Source organism: Polyodon spathula, chromosome 6 (assembly GCF_017654505.1).
Source record: "Polyodon spathula isolate WHYD16114869_AA chromosome 6, ASM1765450v1, whole genome shotgun sequence".
Classification (NCBI taxonomy): Eukaryota; Metazoa; Chordata; class Actinopteri; order Acipenseriformes; family Polyodontidae; genus Polyodon; species Polyodon spathula.
The window spans coordinates 72,375,746-72,394,464 of NC_054539.1; the positions used below are offsets into that span (position 1 = coordinate 72,375,746).

General features: G+C 37.0%; 1 protein-coding gene across 1 annotated transcript; it reads right to left on the bottom strand.

The window, feature by feature from the left end:
- Positions 1 to 954: 954 nt before the first annotated feature.
- LOC121317585 (four and a half LIM domains protein 2-like) lies at positions 955 to 12,109 on the bottom strand. The gene is made up of 6 exons (XM_041253678.1): positions 12,077 to 12,109; positions 10,233 to 10,407; positions 7,981 to 8,155; positions 7,188 to 7,357; positions 2,327 to 2,513; positions 955 to 1,763 (listed from the first exon to the last, which is right to left on the bottom strand). The coding sequence occupies exons 2-6, from the start codon at positions 10,389 to 10,391 to the stop codon at positions 1,612 to 1,614; spliced, it is 843 nt and encodes a 280-aa protein (XP_041109612.1). The 5' UTR covers positions 10,392 to 10,407; positions 12,077 to 12,109; the 3' UTR covers positions 955 to 1,611.
- Positions 12,110 to 18,719: the final 6,610 nt, after the last annotated feature.

Here is an 18,719-nt window from a genome sequence, read left to right on the forward strand (position 1 = left end):
TATCTACCCCAAGTTTTAGCAATGCTTTCCTGTAAACTGTAAAACACTTGTATTTTACAATGTTTATGAATGGTACTTACCAGTACGTGCAACTCACACAAACTATGTTAAACAGCAGAGAGTTAACAAAGCCCTTGAAAAAACAGTGGTAGAAATGTGTATACGGTTTGTGTGGAGAACTCTAAACAGAAGTCATTTTCATTTCATTGTTATCTTGAGAAGTGTATTTTGACCCTGTCATGTGACTCTCTTCCTATTGGTAAGTCAGCAGTTAGACACTTTGCTAATCAGTAAAAGCTACAAGACAACAAAGACTGGATTCATGCCAGTAACCTAAACATTTCCTTAAAAGATTACACTAGGGGAGGGGGCAGCACATTGTCAACGACAGAAAATGTTATTTTTTTCTATAAGTGCCAGTGTGTTGACCAAATGTTTGGTGTAGAAATGTGTTCAATAATTGTAGGCCTGTTAGCTCAATCAGTCAGTGGAAAGGTCCCAAATGTGGCAAAAATAAACCACTCTGTGCCACTAATATATATATATATATATATATATATATATATATATATATATATATATATATATATATATATATATATATATATATATATTAGTGGCACAGAGTGTTTAAAAACACAGCGTGTCAATTAAACAGTGTCGAACCGCATAATAATATAATATTATTATGTACTACTAAATAAGTAATAAAGTAGTTTTAAGTGAGTTGAAGTACAGGCCTGTATCGTAATCATTATTTTGTAATGCACCAGCTATTTGAACCTGGCTCTTCTGAGCAGCGATCACTTGAGGAACACACCCAGTTCATGAGGGATTGCTTTTACTTTGTGTTTGTTTTATCATTTACCCAGTGCACATTAATTGGTGAGCAGGATGGTTTGATGTTAATCCAGGCCAGAAGGCAGCACAGAGAGTCCATGCATGGATTGCTGGTACAAGCACAGAGTACATTTATTGAAGTAGGCAAATGCGTAAGACCATGCATAACCTAGTTCCATACATTTTTTAACATACTTATCACTTGTCACAGTGTCAGGTACTTCTATTAATTAGCCTGCAAGTTAACCCACGTTACTCTAGCTACGAGGCACGCCTCCACAGATATTCAACAGAGACGTTTACAGAAAAAAGGATCATTACAGTACTTTGAGTATTTATTTGCGTTGTTACCAAGTGTTCTTATAAGTATAGCTTCATTTACAATGATATAAAGAAAAGCATTTCCTAAAAGAGAACAAAGTTTAGTAACAAAACCATAGGCATTTTTTTAAATATTGTGGGGGAAGCGCATTCACTAAAATAGCTGCAAAATAAAGCATGCATTTTGGTACATTTGTATAGACTGGCTGCAAAACAAACACAATTACTGTAATATGATACATTGCTTTTTGGTACATGACTTATTTTCTATGATTTCAGTGAGTTATACTCTTTTGAAAACACAAGCTTTTGACATTATCTTAGTTCAAAAGCGCACATTCTAAAAAAACAAACTAATTAGCACACAAGTTAAAATTTAGTCCATATGTTGCACAGCCAAGACTATATCACTCAATAAACCCTTCTCGAAAAAGATCTAGACTTCTGCATCTATTTCTCTCGTCCGCAATCTGTACACAGGGTATCATCCCGGTGCGTGAGGAATCCTCGTCCAACCAGAGACACGGAGCACTTCATACAGGTGAAGCACTCAGTGTGCCACTGCCGCTCTTCAAATGAGATGTACTTCACCCCACCCAGGCCTGCAAAAACAGGAAGGGATTAACAGGAGCGTTACAAGCTGAACCACTGAAACCAGTGATACTTTCTCTATCGTGTGCGTTGCACTCTCCAGCGACAGGTTTTTTCCTAAACCGAGAGAAGTGTGAAATTAAATTATTTATTTAATTCTTTATTTTAAGGCCAATAACTCATAATGCACTTTTAATAATACATGTAATAGAAGTTAAAAAAAATATATATTTTTATTTGAGGTATTTACTATTACTGACACAATACATTAATGAATAAGGCTGACAGAGAACGATTAAGCTTTCTAACATTTCTTTCCAATTTATACATACTGCATTCTAGGTTACCTCTGCAAATGCTGCTGGCTTACACTCCTCTGCTTACTAATTAATATCTTGGTTTTCTTGGAATAGATGCTCAATTTGCTATTCCAAATGTGGGGAAATCATTTTAATGAGCAATAGAGATCTGTACACTGTTAACATATTGGCAGTCACCAGTTTTTTGGGGTAAACTCTTGGATCTCTGTAACTATACAAAAAAAAATGTTTAAAAAAAAAAAAAACAGTCGTACTTGTGATGGGCTTGGTGCAGCCCACACACTTCTTTGCATAGAGGCTGCTGAAGCAATCCAGGCAGTAAGAAAACTCATCTCTGGAGGTGAAGCGCTGCCCTGCCAGCTGCTTCTTACACCCAATGCACAGGAAGCACTCCCTGTGCCAGGGCTTGTCATGGTAAGTCACCCCACCAGCTGTTATGGCCTAAAAATAAAAAAGGACTTCAGAATGGGACAAAATAGGATTTGCTGATACCTTACCTTAACAATTATCAATTCATGAGGTGGGAGCCCAGGCTAAGAGAATAGCTTGTTAGATCGTAGATTGGGTTGGTAAAGGAAAGACTTCTAGAGAAGTAAATAAGGGTTGTCATGAGGAGAGGCATGGCCTACAAGACCGTGCACAGCATCTCTGAGGATGGAACAGGTAGCAGATGCAAACCTGAATCCTTCGAAGATGGAGTAGGTAGCAGATGCAAACCTGGCTATTGGAGAGTCACTCGCTGTGGGAGCGGAGAGCCTTCCCAGGGAGTTTCAAAACAGGTGGAAAGTAGAAGGTTAGTTAGGACATTAAGCACTAAACACATAGAAGGCTAAGGCCTAAGCAGAAATAGAAAGAGAGAGAACTGAGCCTCTGATTTTAGGTAAGTAATAGTGCATGAGTTGCGAAAAGATAGGTGTGGCCAGGGATCCCTGCTGACTCATATGATGAGAGCCCCCCTTATCCGAAGGCAGAGGTGGCGTGTGTAGCCTGACTCCAAAAGAAGGACCCCCGGCTCCATAGAATTTCCTCAAAACCATGTGACAAACAAGAAAAAAGACCACGTGCCAACGCATAGGAAAAACATGCAAGACAACGATAAAAGGGGGTTAGATAGATGTATGGATTATGTGTATGTATAACTATACCTATATCTCTCACTCAGTGGGGAGGAAACCTCTGGTGGTACCGGTGAAGAACATAAGAACATAAGAACATAAGAACATAAGAAAGTTTACAAACGAGAGGAGGCCATTCGGCCCATCTTGCTCGTTTGGTTGTTAGTAGCTTATTGATCCCAAAATCTCATCAAGCAGCTTCTTGAAGGATCCCAGGGTGTCAGCTTCAACAACATTACTGGGGAGTTGATTCCAGACCCTCACAATTCTCTGTGTAAAAAAGTGTCTCCTATTTTCTGTTCTGAATGCCCCTTTTTCTAAACTCCATTTGTGACCCCTGGTCCTTGTTTCTTTTTTCAGGCTGAAAAAGTCCCTTGCGTCCACACTGTCAATACCTTTTAGAATTTTGAATGCTTGAATTAGGTCGCCACGTAGTCTTCTTTGTTCAAGACTGAACAGATTCAATTCTTTTAGCCTGTCTGCATATGACATGCCTTTTAAGCCCGGAATAATTCTGGTCGCTCTTCTTTGCACTCTTTCTAGAGCAGCAATATCTTTTTTATAGCGAGGTGACCAGAACTGAACACAATATTCAAGATGAGGTCTTACTAGTGCATTGTACAGTTTTAACATTACTTCCCTTGATTTAAATTCAACACTTTTCACAATGTATCCGAGTATCTTGTTAGCCTTTTTTATAGCTTCCCCACATTGCCTAGATGAAGACATTTCTGAGTCAACAAAAACTCCTAGGTCTTTTTCATAGATTCCTTCTCCAATTTCAATATCTCCCATATGATATTTATAATGTACATTTTTATTTCCTGCGTGCAGTACCTTACACTTTTCTCTATTAAATGTCATTTGCCATGTGTCTGCCCAGTTCTGAATCTTGTCTAGATCATTTTGAATGACCTTTGCTGCTGCAACAGTGTTTGCCACTCCTCCTACTTTTGTGTCGTCTGCAAATTTAACAAGTTTGCTTACTATACCAGAATCTAAATCATTAATGTAGATTAGGAATAGCAGAGGACCTAATACTGATCCCTGTGGTACACCGCTGGTTACCACACTCCATTCTGAGGTTTTTCCTCTAATCAGTACTTTCTGTTTTCTACATGTTAACCACTCCCTAATCCATGTACATGTGTTTCCTTGAATCCCAACTGCGTTCAGTTTGAGAATTAATCTTTTGTGCGGGACTTTGTCAAAAGCTTTCTGGAAATCTAAATAAACCATGTCATATGCTTTGCAATTATCCATTATCGATGTTGCATCCTCAAAAAAATCAAGCAAGTTAGTTAGGCACGATCTCCCTTTCCTAAAACCATGTTGACTGTCTCCCAGTACCCTGTTACCATATAGGTAATTTTCCATTTTGGATCTTATTATAGTTTCCATAAGTTTGCATATAATAGAAGTCAGGCTTACTGGTCTGTAGTTACCTGGTTCAGTTTTGTTTCCCTTTTTGTGGATCGGTATTACGTTTGCAATTTTCCAGTCTGTCGGTACAACCCCTGTGTCAAGAGACTGCTGCATGATCTTGGTTAGCGGTTTGTAAATTACTTCTTTCATTTCTTTGAGTACTACTGGGAGGATCTCATCCGGCCCAGGGGATTTGTTTATTTTAAGAGCTCCTAGTCCCTTTAACACTTCTGCCTCAGTTATGCTAAAGTTATTTAAAACTGGATAGGAACTGGATGACATGTGGGGCATGTTGTCAGTATCTTCCTTTGTAAAAACTTGTGAAAAGTAATCATTTAACATATTTGCTATTTTTTTTTCTTCCTCTATGATTTTGCCATTTGTATCTCTTAAACATTTAATCTCCTCTTTGAATGTTCTCTTGCTGTTGTAATATTGGAAAAACATTTTGGAATTGGTTTTAGCTTCTTTAGCAATGTTCATTTCTATTTCTCTCTTGGCCTTTCTAACTTCCTTTTTGACTTGCATTTGCAGTTCTGTGTACTCTTTCTGTGTACTTTCTTTTTGGTCCTTTTTTAATGCTCTGTAAAGTGCCTTTTTTCGCTGAATATTTTTTTTAATTGATCTATTAAACCATTTTGGCAATTTAGTTTTACATTTAGATTTGTCTACTTTAGGGATATAATTGTTTTGCGCCTCTAGTACTACGTTTTTGAAGAACAACCATCCTTCTTCTGTGGGTGTTTTCTCTATTTTACTCCAATCTACTTCTGTTAGTCTCTGTTTCATGCCTTCATAGTTTGCTTTTCTAAAATTGTAAACCTTAGCTTTAGTCTTTACTTTTGAGGATTTAAAAAACACTTCAAATGAGACCATGTTGTGGTCTGAGTTTGCCAGTGGTTCTCTGACCTCTGTTTTAGTTATTCTATCTTCGTTATTTGATGTCAGAAATAGAAGAGCGAATGTACAAGTCAACTGCTGAAGAGGACCAGCGCCTTAATGAGATGCTGGTTGATTCTCGCCTTGGCTGCCGATATTGGCTGGTTGGCTGGTTGATTCTCGCCTTGGCTGCCGATATTGACTGAATGGGAAGAATCCACGAACAGCGGGTCTGATGGGAGGAGGGGTTACCTACTGGAAGCTGGGGCTATGCTTTGGATTATTCCTCGCAGTATTGGATGGACTGCCGAAATAGACAGCAAGATGGGGGAAGAGACTGCCAATGAGCGATAGTGATATTGGCTCCCACTGATGTATGATTTAGTTGTGCCTGGATCCAGATGGAGAGTCCCTTGCGTGAGCGATGAAAGCTAGGATCCAGCCTTGATTGAATGGAATAGGAAGAATCCGATTTTGAGCACAGAAGGCTGAATAGTAGTTTCAGCCTGTGGTGTAACATGACCTTGTGGATGGAGCGAGAGCTGAAGCCATGTAGTTTCTGATGGATTGAAGGAGCTTGGATATAGTTGAGTTTAGTTGAACACCAGTTGCTGGAATAATGGGACCTGCAATGGAACTGGAGCTGCTGCTGAGATCAGCTGGCGAAATTTGGTGATTGTTGATGAGGTAGGTTATGAAAAACTGGTCTGGGAGATGTTCGAGAGCTTCAATCAGAGCTGGATTATTGGGACAGAAATTGTAAGCAGTTTTTTAGAATATCATTTCTTGGGGATGGCTGGGCAAACTGACTGAGAGTGAGTGGGCATTGCTACAGTGGTTGCATATATGGAGATTCCTGCAAAGTTTGTATAAGCAGACAGAGGAATTGAAATTGGAACCAGCAAATCTGAGGTTATGACCATATTTATCTGTGTTGCTGAAAGAAGAAGGTGGAGCTGGTGCATGGCCTGCATGTGGAGCTGAAAATGGAGCTGCAGGAATGATTGCTGAAGCACGCCTGCGAGAAGGAGGGAACATGGGTGTAGCAGATATGAAGGTACAGTAAATATTGAACAGCACCATATGTTCACTTCCGGCAGGGATGTTGAAATTGTTATCATGCAGAGTTTGGCAATCCTTGTAAAATAGCTGCTCTGGAGGCTGAGCCTGCTGGTGCGGGCATTTTGATCATCGTAGTGCCTAGGCAGAAGGTCTGCTTGCTGGGTAGAGGTCGGCATAAGAAGTAGCAGGTACCGGGTTTCCATCGGTAGGTACCAGATGATGATTCACAGGAGCAGAAAGTTAGAAGGGCCCTAGCTTCCACCCCCTAAACGTCACTAAACATTACATCATTCATTTAGTTTTTAACACAATATGACACTAATATCAAAGCCTTGACTTTTTACAATCTGTTCTGTGGCAACAATCAGCACTGGCTCTAGGTTTCAAGGTGTTTTCTTTAGACTGCTCTGAGACATCAAATGCCCATGTAAGTCTGCCTGTCCTCATTTGCAATGTGGAGCAAAATCCTTAAGGGACTGCATTTATGAGTGACAGAGCACAGCTCCCTGCAGATAAGGGATTAGTGCTTGTGTTCAGTCTTCCAGGTGCTGTGCTAATGTAATCTATATGCCAATGTAATCTATATTACTTTATTAAAAATATTTTTAAAACAAATATATAAAAAGATGTGTACTTTTTTACAGGAGTTGCACTGGTAAGCAAACTGCTTCTCAAAACATGGCACACAAAAGTAACCATTATCTTTCGGAATAAAAGACTTGGTTCCTATTGGCTGCTGACAGCGATGACATAAGAAGCAGGTTTCGTGCCAAGAATTTCCCTTGTACTCCATTTTGCGGGAACCTAAAAAAAGGGTGGAAAATACATATATATAGATTTAGAATAGGTGGGCTACAAGGTTACTGTTTGAACAAGGTTTAGGTGACATTATAAATCACAAAACCTTGAATAAGTCAACTGAACCCTGAGATGCATTACTAATAAAACAACTGTTAAACTGTTTAGGTTTAAAAAAAAAAAAAAACATAACAGCATGCTGTTTTAAAGTCATTAGGCTTTATGTTTTCAGAAGCTTGATAGGAGAGGCAGTTTTTGTTGTCATGGTAATAAATTCTAAACTGGCTTTAGTAAAAGAATTTCGAAACAGGACTCAAATTACCACAGATGTTTAAACTACAGAAGTTTGCAACAATTGTTAAAATGACATCCAGGTTTCAAATTATTTTGATGTGCATACTGTATGAAGAGGGAGAAAAGAAAGAAAACAAAACCTTGCAGTGATATAAACATTTAAAATGAATATGAGAAACAAAGATAAACTACAGAAATTCATCAAATCATTGTTCTCTAAATAATAAAAATAATATAAATAATAATAAGAGTAATGTACCTGTGCTGGCCCTGCTGTCACAAAGTGAATAAACTAAACTAAACTGAAATGATATCCTCTCATTTGCATTGCTTACCTGGCATGATGGTTTTCTTGCAGGTAAAGCATTTGGAGGAGTACTCGTGAGAATAGCAATCTGTGCAGAGAAGGCGCTCATCCTTGGCAGCAAAAAGCTTTTCCACTAAAGCCTTGCTGCATCGAGCACACTTGAAGCACTGTTCGTGCCAGTGGCGGTCCTTGTATGACAGATCCTTTAGGACAACAAAGGGCAAAGGTTTGAAGTGTACTGTACTCGAAGAATGAGCACAATTGTTGATAAAGGATGTTAGCAGTATTTGAAAAAATGCATTAACGGGTATATAAGGACCTTTTTATTTTATTGTGTTACATTTTCCCATGTGTTGCTACATTTTTAGCACTTTTTTTAAACATTTAAATTGCATTTCCAGCCTCAAGACGGCATCCCATGTACCCACATGGACCTCTCAGAACTACATTTCCCATCATCCTACTCACTGGTAAATCCCTCACTGGGGATTAAAACAATACAACAATACACACACCTTATGTAAACAGTTGTAGTAACACAAGGGAACATGCAACACAATAAAATAAAATAGGTCCTTAAGTACCCTTTAAGATGGAAATGAAAATTATATAATATATATATATATATATATATATATATATAGATATATATATATATATTATATATATATATATTATAGATATATAGACATACACACACACACACACACATATTGCCACATTATTAGGACCAGGAACTAATATCAGGTTGGGCTACAATTTGCCCTGACAACAGCCTTGGCATTATGTGGCATAGACTCCACAAGAAAGTGCCTTGAGCGTAGGCGCTGGGTCTGTATCATTTTTGGTGATGCCCAGCCCCTATACTATCACCCCCCAGTCCGATAAAACAAAAATAAATAAAATAAAATAAATAAATAATCACTACCGTAAGCAATTATTGCGTCGTACATTATTGTGAACTATCTATTTTATTATATATTATTGCTTTCGCATGATATACTGAGTTGGAGTACATTGTCCTATAAAATGGTATATTAGAGGATAAACGACAAAGCTCTGCTGAATACGGTAACAAGCAAGTGCTGATGGACCCATAACCCACAAGAGCAAATACTTCCTAAAATTTAATTTAAAAAAATTATTTTATTTTTGCGATGTTCTAATTGTTCCCAAGTAAACTGACAAAGTTCTGTGTGGCTGCTCTGGCCTCCCAAACACTGCATTAAACTTTAAATGATTAAACCAGCAATCGAATAATTGGGTACACAAGTAAATATCGACGATTGTACCGCACACACTCATTTTCGCTCCATTTCTCTCCCCGTGACATTATTATTTTAATATCATTGCTGTTATTGAGTAAAACCTTGTTTACAACAATTGAATGAAAGTGGTAATTACACCATGGTAGCGTCAGGATTAAAAACAAAACATTCGCTACAAGCCTAACAAGTTTAACATGCTACAGAGCTGTTACTAAAACATGTATTTAGTAATCTATATAAACTGGTGTCTAGTTTATATAGATTACATTCCAAAGTACTGTAATATATAAACTAGACACGTTTATATATATAAAAAAAAAAAAAAATAATAATAAAAAAAAAACGTCTTTGTATTTAGTGACAGCTGCAGCATTACACATTGCATTTTGTTAATACTGTACCACCTAACCTTCACTATCTGCGGAGCACACAATGCGGAAATCCCCGCCTAAAACATCATCATCATCATCATATTAACACTAATAATAATATTAATTACAAATACATTGGTTTATTCACCACAACATGCACACCTGCTATAGGTCAAGCTGATTGTTTCTCCAAAATTGCGTTTAACGCCGGTGATCGATTTTAACGTTATTGAATATTGTTAAATATTCATTATATAACAGTTCATTATGAAACTCCAAGGAAGAGCAAACTATACACAGTCAAAAAAAAAAAAAATATCGGCGCATGCAATTTTTTTGTGGGCACGGTACTTTTTTGTAGGTAGCTCAGATTGTCAGAACAACCAGCCACTTCTTGTTTGTTTGTTTGTTTCCATCGAGCACACAGAGTGGCTTTCTTACAAAGCATTTTCAAAACTGATTCACTGGTAGGATGGGACCAGCAAATCAGATGCTACTTAACACCAGCAGGAGAAGAACAGCACGCCCACTGCTTGTTGTTTTTTTTGTATTAAAGAATTGCAATGATTGTATTTTTGGTGTCAAAGTCCTTGCTGATTGTCAATATGATGGTAAATAATAATGAACCTTCAACAGCCTACCTTGCAGTTGCACCCAATAAGCTTCCCACAGTCTTCACAGCAGTTGGCAAACAGGTTTTCATAGCACTTGGTGCAGTACTGGGTTTCCTCTCTTAAGATATATTGTTTGCCCAGTAGAGAGATCTTGCAATAGTGACAGTCAAAACGCTCAGCACTCATTTTTCCGATGTACAAGCTAACATGAAAAAAGAAAAAGGGAGATATGTGCTTCTTACCTGCGTGTATTATTGAGTGTACCCTGCATATGCTTGTAGGACACTGTGCATATTGCATACTAATTTAGAACAAATGGAAATACTTACAATACAGTGTACTCAGCCCAAGTGTACCACCTGGTAGTAATTCAGCATTCTGACTGGTGAAAACGGTATATTAGATTCTTTTATGAGAGCAGTTGCATTGACACAATGGAATGAGACATTGGAGACCAGGGAGTGGAATGAAAGCAAACAGCTAATCCACATTCCATGGATCTTCTGAGACCTCAGGGTGGAACTGATACAGTATTTAAGGCTTATAGTGGTCAAAGCCAAAGAATGAGTGGTGCCAAAACTAACAGGCTGCTAAGTTCCACCTCGTAAAGAATGATGATTGAGCGAGCTGAGCCTTCATTGCCACTCTCTCAGAGCCGTGCCATCCTTATCCTGCTTTGAGTTGGCTGTATCTGACCATGAGGCAAAACTGTAACTGTTGATAACAGTGTAATTCGATATGAATTACCACATGGTTTCCTACGTGTATGTTTTGGTCATGCTTTATTTTAAAGAGGCACTTTACCAAGTTATGCCCATTAATCAGGGTTTTATTATGATTTAAAATATATTTTAAAAAATGAATTACATATTTATCTCTCTTTGTATTTTTTGGCTTTCCATCTGTTTCATTTTTTTGTCTTGGTTTGCCTATGACAGCGCCCAGGAACTGAAACTGAAGAGTGCACCTTATAACAGTGTTATCTGTTTTGGTCATTGACAATTCATTTATTATATTTATTAACAATGCAATCAAACACAATCTCAAAGTAACGACCATGTATCTGTTCATGTCTGCTTCTCAGGAACTCAACAATTACAGTGTAAATCAGCTAAGCATAGTGTACTTTCTGCAATAAATGTCAACAGAAGTTTGTGTTTTTAAGACTGACTGAAAGCTTTCTTTGTAATTATGTCCTTTAGCAAACATGCTATAAGATTTTAAAATGTTACTCTAACAATTACTGCTTAATATACATTATTGTAAAAGCCAAATACTGTGAATATTTAAACACTTACAACACCAGATTGTCCCATGTTTGTATCCTAGTAACATGCAGAGCAAACTAAAATATCTAGCTGGCTTTCTGAAAGACCTTCTGATTGACCTTCCCTTATGAAAGTTTACTACAGTGTGTATTTGAGACATTTTGCAGTTAAACATGCTTTCCCAGTAGTTCTACTATGTATTACATTTTCTTTCCTGTGTTTTATCATGGTTGACTATGCTTTCACTGTTTTTATAAAGCTTTTCTTCACTCTGCTATACTTTTTACCACATTTTACCCTAGAAAACTTGTATAAGGGTTTACCCAATTTAAATTTGCAACAATAAAACAGTAACTCTGTCTTTTCTAGGTAGTAAAGAATAGGTTAATATACTAAACAGAATGTTGCAATAACTCCCTTTAAATTGTATGGTAGAAATACTTTAATAAAATCATTGCTGTAAAGAATCCCCTTACCTTTCAACAGAATCAACAAAAAAAAGTTAATGCACACATTATTTAATTTTAGCTACAAGCCAATACTGCTCAATGCTTATTTGTTTCAGCAAAAGCTCTCTTCAATGCAAAATCATGAAACATGTACCTTCTGTCTGATGATGTTACAAGGCTCTGTGGTGAGCTGTCACGGAGTGAGACATGCGTGCATGCAAAATATCATCTATAAATACTATCTCTCTAATTACCCTAAATCTCAGGGGACAGCAATCATGAACTGCTGTACATTTCTGTACCTTTTAAGGGAGAAATGTATTTAATCGGCACACTGAAACCTTAGCTGACCCAACAAGTAGCGTTTGTCATGTTCTCAAGTGTTCAGTGTGCATAAGATTGAATGCTGCTTGTTGGCAAGCAAAATAGGGCATTTAAACTGTATTTGGGCTGAATCACTCTTTAAATAATGAGCACAGTATCAAAGGTAAAGCACATATTTTTGTAAACCTTTTCTTACCATGACAAGAATGATAATCAGACAGGAAGGAATATAAATGATAAAAAAAAAAAAAATTAAAAAATGCTCTAGCGAGTAGGGGGATCAGATGCAGTTAAGATTGTGATACTGGCCCCTACTAGGAGTACTGTAATCTTCACAACGTAAGACACACCTTGCAAGTTGCACACAATACTGAGCAGTTTCCTTTAACATCCTTGGTATAATACACAACCATTTTTCTGTATACTGTGCACCCCATGTAAAATGTGCAGAGGTAAGAATAATACTATCATACTTTAAACTGTGTTTATTTATACTATTTTCTCACTGTATCAGTTAAGGCTAAACTGTATACTTGTGTAAAGAGATGTGTTTTTTGTATAGCATGCATCCTGTGCATAGCACGCTGCAATGCTTTCACATTTGGTAGGGTGTATTCTATATTCTGGTTTGAGTAACTCACTCGGTACAGCACGGTTACATAATACACGTTCAATAATTGACTGTGCATTAGTCTTGTAGGATACAAAGCTTCTGAAATGTTTCTCTAACTCAATTATAAAGACAGCAGTCTCCTGGATTGAACACCCTCATAACAGCTGATGGTCTGTTTGCCTGTGACTTTTTGAATGATTGCTTTTTATATTGGCTCTTGGACAGAAAGTAAACCTTTCCATCTATGGAATGGTTCCACCCTGTGAAACACAACAGGGCATCCTCGAATAACAAGGACTAGAACTTTTATTTTTGGCTAACAAAAACAAAGCAACCCAGGGAGCATCATGAAAGGGAAATGAAGTACAATGAATGTGTGAAAAAGATCACTGTATCATTGATATATATTTTTACTGGACAACAATTGTGTCCTTGTTTTGTCATATACCATGTTTCTATCTACCACTGGGACTGACATAAAAGCATTTTCATATCAGCAAGTCAAGAGGAAACCAAACTCAATGGTCAGCCACTGGATTACAAAAAAAAGTATAAGGCAAAATGGAGGACTCAATGAATTATACAATCAGGGAAATTATACTATACTATACAATCAGGGAAAATATTGGAAGCTGGAGAATCTTTGCCCACTCATACAGATTGTAGATTGCAGACTGGATTGTAGACTACAGGTGGAACTGGAGGCAATCCCACTTTGAAACTGTAATGAAGTGCTGTTGAGTTTATTCTTATTAGAATTTTTTTAACATACAATTCTTAGTCTAATTGTAATTAAAAGAAAGAGAAGATGTGTTTAAGAAACACGCACAGCCAGTTTCATTGGTGTGGATTTAAAAGGCAGCTGTTATTAGGATTAAAACATAAGCACAACCCATACTCTCCAGTCACTGTTGACCTTTATCAGCATGTTTGTATAGGGCTTTGTAATGAGGTCTGATAATAACTTCAACCAGTTCTGTTAGTAGAATGGAAAACAGGGAACGCTATTCAGCATATTTAAGGCATGACGACCTCATATGGGGACGAATAATAATAATAATAAAAACTTGTCTAATCTTGACATGGGGACATATGGAAGACTCCAATGCATAATGACCGCATGTGAGGATGCTATTTCTTTATATACTGAAATGGAAAAATTAAAAAAATCTATTTATTATTCAGCTATCTTCAATATCACTTGCATGAAAGGGTTAAAGAGAGTCATCCACATCACACATTCCGGCAGAATCAGCACCATGTGAGACTGTCACCTTATTTTTTAAACTATCACATGAATGTGATATCACTCACCTCAAACCAGAGTGCCACATAAAGATTAGTCAGTACAATACCGCAGGTGAAACATGCTGTGAGCATTTTTTGTCAGTCTTGTTCTTTAATTAGCTATTGATCAGCAGGACTGTTGTTTCTATTACTCTGTGTTTGTCATTTCAACAGGCAATCAGAACACCACTCTGTGAAACGCCATGCAGACATTAATGGGCTGCAGCTGCTCTAACCCTGCGTTTGCTATGGTGTGTTTTAATAACAGATGAACAGGATTAATCAAAATATCGCTATTCTGCCAAAACATAACGTAATCGCCATATGTAGGACTCCTGATTTTCCATTCTTGGGAATGGCAAATTCCGTTTATTTACGTTAACATCGTAATATGAACATAAATAACATGTTTACATAAAAAAATCTACTGAATTTTTTTTTTTTTAAGTCCCCAAAATACTGTAGTTTTCAGGAAAAATCTTTCTTAAAGTAGCCCACCAGTAACAATGTACTATAGGCCAGCTTATTGCTGGCATTACAATATACAGACTAGTCGAAAACGAGGGGCATTATTACAAAAATATACAATTTTCATAAAATCACAAATTAAATACAATGTTCAGAAAACTTCTCTCTCCCATCTGTAGTTTCATCTGCAACAGAGACTGGTTTATGCTGTACTTGCTGTAAAACTGCATGTGTTTCTCCTATACCCTGGACAGATAGAGTTGCCTTAGTTAGAGCAGGGCTCTTCAACTAGTTTTATAAATTAAAGGGGGTCAGATTGGAAAAAAAAGTTAGGAGTAGGCAGGCCAGAGTAATTTATTCTGCACATTTTCAAGCAATTTAATGTTCATATATTGAGCAAGACTTACACATTTGACCATACGAATAGTACTTTAATAATAGAACAGTGAGAATTTAACGGAGTATCATTACAATCATTTTAAAATGAATGCGACATATTAATAGTGTAACTGTTAAGAAGAGATCAGTGCTTCTGTTTTGAGCTGCTAACTACTGTGCCCTCTGGATACGTATTTCCAAAAGCTCCTTGTTTGGTTTCAAAATGCCTTTTCATATTGTATTCCTTAACCGCTGACACACATTCACTGCACAATAAACACCGGCTTTGCGTTCGGCACAGTTGATAAAATAAATATTACACCACTCATCATTGAATCTATAATGTTCACCATTTTCTGTTTTTACTAAGTAGAGTAGAGAGCGCCATGTTATAGAAATATTAGCAAAAAAAAAAAACACTAAAAAGTCACTCTCAGTATGTGGTATTATTAAGGAGTTAATGATAAATTACAAATAGTAAATTATAAAACTAACGGTTTCACCTCAACTACTCTGTTGTTTCTCTGTGTGGAACGGATTTGAGATAATAGCTAAATAAATACATTAATACATAATTCAATTATGTTTTTGTTTTTTTTAATCGGAGAGTTGATGATCATTTTTTTCAGGTACTTTTCACTTTTCTGTATATACAACTCCAAAATTATTCCACAGAGCAAAAATTTCAAAACAGCTAGTTGCTTTTTTAAACCACACGAGTCACACAGCATAGAGGCAACAACGCAACAGCGATTTTCTCGTTATGCAATGATCCAAAATAAACATACACAAAACGTGTCAGTCCGTTCCCAATGCCTAATTCTGCGATTCCGTCCTTGATTCTGCGATCGTGGAAAATTAGTAGCTCTACATAGGTACACTGCCTGGAATCTTCATTAGGACCTATCTACCTGATTGGATTAGGCATCATCCTGGTGTGGGCATGTTCTCCTGATATATCCTGAGTCCTTTGATTACTCTGGAAGGCTAAATTAATTCTGTTTTTTTTTTAAGCATCGTTGTGGATAACGTCCATCTAACTCGTACGCTGATGTCGATGGGTACTTGCATGACAATAATACAAACATCCATGAACGGTTTGAGGAGCATCACAGAGACTTCAGGTATGACCATTAATACCTACGCTTGCACGGATTACATAAGTAACATCCCACCTGAGAAATTCCAGCACCTTGTCGAGTTAATACCATGTCATGTAAAGACTGTGATCAGGGCAAACGTTGGTCCAAACCTATATTATGTACAAGCCGTAATGAAGTGCCAGAAAGTGTGTGTTCCATGGTATAATGGAATGATTTGATATACTTTATATGGTCATATTAAAAAAAGTTTTAGCAAAACAACACAGGCCTGCAAGCAAGATGTCTCCAGACCTATCAAAAATATTAACAGGGTTCGGTGCCATATGATAAATTATAATGATAAAGTAACAGACAAACTAACTTTAATAAATAATACCAAACTAAATTAACACCCCTACACATGTTAAAAAATGCAGCAGCAGCAGCAGCAGCAGCTCTACATTCATTATGAATACCCGTACAGGAGCAATATTCAACAGAATGGTGAAGCAACTGAACTCAACAGAAAACACCAAATAGTTTTTTTCAGGAATACTGAACAATTTCCAACGTTTTGAGGCAAGAGAAACAGCGGCGTGTTTCTCTGTTTGTTTACATGCCATTTTGTAGCGATGAGGTGCACTTGTGGAAATCAGGATACAAAACAAGGCAATGATACTACGACGGTTCTGGAAAGATTGAATAAACCAATCAAGACACTCACGATGACAAGTCACATTTGAAAAGATTGAATAAGCCATTTCAACTTAAGTTTGATGATGATGAGTTATCAGGTTAGAAAACAGTACTGTATCAGTTGTTAACAAATTGCTACCGGTGCCAAAAAGGTGTTCTTTTAAGTAAAGTTCCTGTTTCTTTAGGCGGAGCATTTACAAAGGGAAAAATCAGTTTCACCACGAGGGTGTTCTCTTAGGAGGCATTCGTAAACACAGAGACTACTATACTTCCAAGTTCTGCGTGGACCACTCTCTCAGAGCTAGGTGATAAGCTATGCCCAGATTCCAGAACTTTGTCAATCTGTCTGTTATTCAAAATAATCAATCAAGCAGAACACTATACTCACTATACAGGGGTGTTTAAGAGCCTGTGAAATACTATATCAATGCTGAAGACATTGAAATGGTCTCCTAGGGAATGGGCTCTCAATGCACTGTCTAAGCACCAGCTATTTAAGTGCTGGTGGCATGTGATAATCACAGAAGTGTGGAACTCAATCCATCTCTCTAGTGAGGACATTCTTCCAACAGTAGTTTAAAAACAAGTACAGTACTAGAAAATACAGTACATCCCAAAATAGATTTATTGTATAATTAGAATCCATTTTTATTTGCTAGATTTTAAAGTAGTGAAAGTATCTACTGCAATTGGCAAAAGTAATAGTTACATTCAAATCAGTAAGGGTTGCAATGCAATAGTTACTACATTGCTAAAATGTATTTTGTCTTTTTTTGAAAATCGAAAACACTATCTTCTTGATTGCCTGTCCTACATTCCACCTAGTGTCATGCTGGCTGATGTAACACATCTTATTTTCGCTTTATTCAGAGCAGTTGCAACAGTAGAGCTCCTATACAGTGCCAATGTGCCTCCCAGCTGCCCAGCCTTACTGATGAGGCACATATCACACATTGGCAATGCTTTTCACACTTGCTTGACATTAACTGAGCAGCGAATTCTCCAGTTCTACTAACTCCTCTTTGGAGCAAAGAGAAGCAACTGATCGCTTCTGACTGGGTTACCTTTAATGTTTGCAGTAATGCTGTGGTTACAGTAACTCAATCGTCTGGGAGCTCTTAGGCTCAGAAGTGCCAACTTGTTTGTGAGTCCTCTTCCTTATTAGACTGGCCTAACAATGAGAGCTGCATGGCTATAGCAGCAAATTGTATTCATTTCGACTGGCAGCCATTTAGCTTAATTGTGACCTTTTTAGTTAAGAAGGAGTAACAGTTGCACCGGCCAGCTCAATGCTGATCTATTGCAGTTAAAGGATGGAGTAACGTAAGGAATGATTTTTGCTCCTTGGCAAAAAGGCCAATGTTAACCTAAACAAACATAAAAACTAAAACAATATATTTTTTTTTACATTAAAAAAAATCTATTTACTGATAATATACTATATAAATATGACAATTGTCATGATATACGACATTCCTTAAGTGTTAAAAACAAAGTTTTAAAATAACTGTAAAACTTGCATCATGTAGTGTGATGAAAACAACATAAATTACTTTTGTCATTGTGACGTCAATCATGAAGCTTAATAACCATATGCATGCTCACTAATTGAAATGTAAGCAATCCTTTTCTAGACATCATAGTGCTATAGACTACCACTGCACAGACTTGAATACTAAGGTTTCCAGGGGAACTCCAGTATTGTAGCCAATCCTCTACATGTTAACACAGATAAAATAGATTTCTAAATGCATTAAAGAACATCACATTTGTTGCTGTTTGTATGCTTTTGTCTTTAGTAAAGCAATTAAACACTACATTAACCATACTCTCATAGCACTATTAAATACAAGTGCAATCCATATTTTAAACTGACAAAGCTTAATAATAATAAAAAAAACCAAACAAAAAACATACCTTGGTTTTAACGTAAAATGACAATTAGATCC

Excerpts from the sequence above, each read along its gene's own strand:
- LOC121317585 (XM_041253678.1), bottom strand. The coding sequence starts at position 10,391 with ATGAGTGCTGAGCGTTTTGACTGTCACTATTGCAAGATCTCTCTACTG. Across the intron at positions 8,156-10,232 it reads TTATTGGGTGCAACTGCAAG|GATCTGTCATACAAGGACCG; the intron begins GTAGGCTGTTGA and ends GTTGTCCTAAAG. Across the intron at positions 7,358-7,980 it reads CAAGAAAACCATCATGCCAG|GTTCCCGCAAAATGGAGTAC; the intron begins GTAAGCAATGCA and ends CCCTTTTTTTAG.